General features: G+C 27.2%; 1 protein-coding gene across 1 annotated transcript in view; it reads left to right on the forward strand.

Moving 5' to 3' along the window:
* The first annotated feature begins 5,671 nt into the window (after window positions 1-5,671).
* The window catches only part of LOC102601571 (cystathionine gamma-synthase 1, chloroplastic-like), a 6,021-nt gene continuing 5,670 nt past the window's right edge, over window positions 5,672-6,022 (forward strand). Inside the window, 1 exon segment of the mRNA NM_001318674.2 lies at window positions 5,672-6,008. Within this exon segment, the coding sequence (NP_001305603.2) occupies window positions 5,751-6,008 (258 nt within the window). The 5' untranslated portion in view covers window positions 5,672-5,750.

Raw genomic sequence — 6,022 nt, forward strand, 5'->3', positions numbered from 1 at the left:
TTGAAGCAGGAGAGCCAAACTAACTAATATTTTATATAAATTTGAATGTGGAAGTCTTAAATATTTTGAATATATTTTTTACATATTTAGAAGCTATATAAAAAGTACTATATATAAATCACAAAAGTTAACAATTCAAAATATTTAGAAAGTATATATTTGAAAAAATTATGATCAAAGAAAAGATCTTTTAAATGTCTAAGTAGTAACTGAAACAAACAAATCAAAACAATAGAGTAATATTACTATCTCAAAAAATAATTTTTCTTCTTGATTTCAATTTTTTGTCAAAAAAGAAAAAGTGATTTTGAAGATAATATATTAGGTAATTAATTAATAGGTCGATAGCATGTAAATTTCTCCTTCTATAAACATTTAAAAGTTGAGTTTCAAAGAAATAAAAATAAAAATTCATCTTCAATTTATTTTTAGTTTACCTATATTATATTCAGAACATATTAGAAAAATTATTTTGGATTTGCTTGCTATCATGGACTCACTAAAAAAAGGTAAAACATTCCTATTAAAATACTTTGTATTTTCAAAACTCAAATCTAAAACGTCTCTAATTAAGAGTAATAGATTTCTAATATGTTAAGTAATTAATTAGTAGACCAATAGCAAGTAAACTTCTCAAAAAAACATAATGAAAAATTCCTCTTCAATTTCTTTAGTCTAACCATTTGATATTCAAAACGTATTAGAATAATTAATTTGAATTTGCTTGTTATGAATGGATTAAAAAAAAGTAGTGAAGTGTTTCTAATAAAAATATTTTGTATTTTCAAAATTCAAATCTAAAACGTCTTTAATTAACCCGTTGGACCATAGATTTTCCAAGTAAAATTTGGGGGAAAATTTGGCAAATAGTGTTTATCCATACAATTTGTTATTATTTGACAAATATTTTTGGCAAATAACCCAAATTCCCAAATACTAGAAAAAACTAGTATTTGGGCCAAGTCTCATTATTTGGGAACTTTTAATAATTCAAATTCTATACCAAACTTTTATCTTTTACAATAACATCCTCTATTGTAGTTGTTTTACATAATTTTTTACGTGAACATCAAAGTAGTGACGGAGTATTCAGTGAATATGAAAGCGATGATATGATTGTTGATGAAAATGATGAACAATCGGCATAGGGTAACAAAGTCATGTGCCATGTAATACAAACATATGGTTTGTTTCGATAGTTTTTAAAACTTATGGTATAAATCATAATTCTTAAAAAAGTGAAATATATTTCTCAAATACTATGGCCAAACACATGGTGAAATTTCACCCAAATTTTCACCCAAATAATATTTATCAAAAATATTTGGAAATCTATGACCAAACGCTAAGCTAAGATCGGATAGATTTCCAACATTTCTTTCCAATAATTAAATTTGGTAAAGACAGAAGAAAAATTGAGTTGTGGCCTTCGAAAAGATTTGATACCCTTTGTATCATCCAAGTTAGAAACATGTCACTCTCTTCCCAACTATTAATTTTTTGTCTCTTAGTAAATGTAAGGCTAGAAGCATGCATCTTTCTGTTGATATGTATGTTTCATGTTAATAGCATTTTAAAACTTCAAACCTACCTAATTCATGTTATGGCTATATATTTGGGTTAATATCTTAAAAGGTCATTCAATTTTGTGAATTTATTTAAAAAAGTCATTAAACTTTGTTTTCTATCAATAAAATCACTCAACTTAGACATTTATATCAATAAAATCACTCAAAATATATAACATTATTTTTATTAATCAACATATAATTAGATCCAAATTCTTTCACAATTGTATTCATTTACCTAAATTACCCAATTGAAAGAACCGACACTTCTTCATTTTCCTCCAACCTATGTTTGCTATAGCCCTCGTGTTTCTGTAGTCTACAATCTACATACTCCTAAATTCATTTCTTCCAATTCTCATTCTCCCTCTTTCACATTAAAATAAATTCTAATCCGCAGTTTCTCCCTTTCTCTCCCGGCCTTATATTTCTTTTCTAAAAATATGTTCTTTGACTACTTCGTAAATTTAGTTATTTCATTATTTTAGTTTCTTCATATGCTATTCAGTTAAAGGAAAAAATGTGAAGGGAAATACTGAAAATCCACTAGCTTTGAAACATATATAAGAACAATCAAATTAAGGAAACGAGGATGAACTTAGAAATGCTGAGCTTCTAGTTTTTGCTAACAACGAATTACAATGGTCGAATATATGTAATTGTTGTTTGGTTAGGTATATTGCCAGAAATTTGTAAAAAAAAAAGAAGAAGAGTAAAATAACAAAACAAATATAAGATGACCAATTTAGATTTTGAAAAAATAATTGTTTGTCAAAGTTTTGAGTTGAGTGATTTAATTGATATAAAAATTTAAGTTGAATGATTTTATTGATATAAAATAAAGTTCAATGACTTGGCTAAATAAATTCACATAGTTGAGTGACCTTTTGAGATATTAACTCTATATATTTTGGAAGTGTTTTACCTATGTATTTTTTTCCTGATAGTTTGATTTCACGATAAAATATTGATAATATGACATAAGAGTTTGCATCTAGTCATATTAAAATCGAGAATAAAGAAAGACTCTGATAGTTTGATTTCACAATAAAAATATTGATAATGTGACAAAAGACTTTGTATTTAGTCATATTAAAATCGAGAATAAAGAAACACCCTAAAAATATAATATTATAACTAGAGTCTTCTTTTTTTTTAAAAATAAAAATAAAATAATAATCAAGTACCTAAAAAAGGTCTGATCTTGAGTTTTTGAGGTTTGCTGTAATTCAATTTTTATCCACAAAAAAGATAAAAAAATCAGCATAAGTTTTGGGTTTTATACAGTTAATATAATAAACCAAATCAAATACTATATACGATTTTTATCAACGTTGTTTTTTGTCAATTTTATTTATTTATTTTTCGTTTGTGTGTTGGAGGGTTTTGTTTTTGAGTTTGGAGATATTGAATGTCAATATCTACTTAAAATTTTATTAGTTATTATTAATTAATATAATAGTTAAACGAAAAAAGAAAAAGGAGTTATAGATAGATAGAGAATAGGACATGGGCAGGAACGAATCTAGAGTGGTGAGAGTATTCATTCACAAAAAATATATTATATTGTATATATTATTAAATATTATATTGTATTTATTATTGATAATACCGTGTCAACAAGTCTAATTAACTCGAACATAAAACAATATAATACATATATAGAGAGAGAGATTAAGAAATGTATTATTAGTAGTCTAATAAATGTTATGTTTATATAAATATCTTTCAGCTATCACTAAAAATGATTATCGATCAGTTTAATTTAATTTAAAATATTATCAAACTGATTTACCAATTTATAAATATACTAAAACAATAACTGAACTACTAAAATATTGATTAACACGATCATTATTTAATTACAAATTCCTTGATTAACATGATTATTATCTAATTACGAATTTAACCTATATGAACTAACAATTTATAGTTTTTGGAAAACAATTATAAATGACATAATTAAGATTACTTATTATTAGTTATAACAGGAGTTTCTAAGTTTCAATATGTAGCAGTAGAATTCTAACCACAATTAACAACTATTAAAATATGGATATAATATTAATCAGAAAAAATAAATAAAAAACTAATTAATATATAAGCACGTAATTGATATTTAAGATACCGTTTTCCATATTTTAAGGGATTATAACTGATTCTGAAAATGGGACGCTTAAATTTCTCCAATCGATTTAAGATTCTTTTAAAATACTTTTTTTTTATATATATATTTTTTCTTATTTTCTGTTTGCGATTTGTTGCCAAATTTTTTTTTGCAAGCAACATGGAAAGTGGTTTGTGCTCAATTATGTTATATTACTAATTATTAATTAATAGGTTTATAGGATGTAATATAGTATCTTAAACATAGGGATTAATTTTTCCTTTTTAAATACCTACAATAAATATAAAAGAGAACTTGTGATATTACCAAATATAATAGTATGTAAATGTATGATTTGAGTAGTTCGATAATAATAATAATAATAACAACAATAATAATAAGTAGGCATTTGAATATGAATTTAAAATCATTGGTTTATGTAGATGTTAATTTGAAATTGAATTTTTGTTGTATAATTTAGATTTCAAAAGTTATAGCTTTTTTCATAAACATAACCTTAACACATTGTGAAAACTATCATAACTTTTTAGCTCTTATACAATCTTATAAGCGCAATAATAAATCATATTTTTTTTTATGAATAAATATTTTGCGATTACAAAATTTTATAGCATAGACTACTTTTTTTTTTAAAAATGGCTTAAGTCATCCACGGTCCCTTAGAGTTGTCCGCATAATTCACTTAGACAACTTAACTATGACTTGTACCTATTGAACACAAAACTATTCACAACATTTACCTATTAAACACAAAATGCTTATGTGGTAAAATAAGTGTAGCTCACTCTAGTTGGGCGCGTGAGAAGATTCCAGATTTTTATAAAAAATTTTTTTGATAAATTTGTCTTTTTTTGACACATGGCATACAATAACTAAAAGAATAATAATTTAATTGAATAATAATCTTAATTTTTTAAAAAAAACCCACCTCACACTTCATTACCGTCTTCTTCACTACAAAATCTTTGTTCCTCCTTTTGGTTCCATTAATTTTTCTTCTTCATTTTTTGTTTAAGGAACAAATTGAGTCTGAAGAAATATATCAGGATAGAGTGTTCTTAGTGCCAATATTATTGTCGAAAAAACATCAACTAAAGAAATAATTAGCCAAAACAGAAAAAATCAAAAGAGATTACTGATAAAGATTGTCATTGAAGTCGTAGAAGTATTTCATCAAAAAATAAAAATTAGATTGTGTCAAATTCCAGCGAAACTCTACTTTTTCCGGCAAGACTAATACGGATTTGAAATTATTTTCTTTAAAACTGCTAAAAATTCAAACCATAAAGAACCACAACATAGAAAAGAAGTAGAATATACAAATCTGAATTGAGTTTTAAAAAGAAAGTGAATTTAGGAGTGGCGGCTATGTGTTTTGAGAAGAAAAGGGGTGGTTGCGTGGGTGGGTGGGGGTATTGTGCTGAAAAGAAATTGGGGAAGGATTTTTTTTTTTTTTTTTGGGGGGGCTAAACACTATAATTTTTCATTTTTATTTTTTTCTTGAATTGTTATTATGGGTCCATGCCACATGTCTTTTTTTTATTAGTCACTATGCCACATTATTCGCGAGTGTATAACACACACTCTCTATTTTTAGTTGATTGTCAGAAAATGTTCGATAGGTATAATTTTTAACTAATAAAGGTGTTCAATTGGAACAAACCTAAGATAAGGTGTCTAAGTGAATTATGCGGACAACTTTAAGGGGCCGTCGATGAGTTAAAGCAAAAAAAAATCAATCCAAGCCCCTTTAAATTGCATAGCTAAATGACCCCTAAAGTTGATGAATGGTCATATTTGCCTGCCTCTTAAACTATAATGATTTTGGGCCCCACCATTCAACTATATTAACAAGACGACAAATCTCAATCGCGTGCATTCTCAAAGTACACTACCTGTGGATTACAATCACTATTTAAACTTTGTGTGGAACACAATTTACTCAACAAATCTCCCTTTCATTTTTTTGTTTTTTCACAAGGGAAAGGGCAAGGCCTTCTAGCCGTGGGAGTAATTACATTTTTGACCTTCTAAACTCCGAAATCATCAACTCCATGGCCGTCTCTAGTTACGCTAGGGCATTTCCGTCATTTGAATGTCGTTCGGAACCTGATTTCTCCGGCAGCCTTCCACATCCTAAAGCCGGCGTTCGGTTCTCCGGCAAGTATAACTCCGGGAGTAACCGATCTCAGGTTTATGGTCTGTCTTCTCTGATTTTCAGGTTTCCTCCTAATTTCGTGAGGCAGCTAAGCATTAAGGCTAGGAGGAATTGCAGCAATATTGGCGTGGCTCAAGTTGTGGCGGCTTCCTGGTCTAACAACCAAGC

The sequence above is a fragment of the Solanum tuberosum genome, unplaced genomic scaffold (genome assembly GCF_000226075.1).
Source record: "Solanum tuberosum cultivar DM 1-3 516 R44 unplaced genomic scaffold, SolTub_3.0 scf00429, whole genome shotgun sequence".
NCBI lineage: Eukaryota > Viridiplantae > Streptophyta > Magnoliopsida > Solanales > Solanaceae > Solanum > Solanum tuberosum.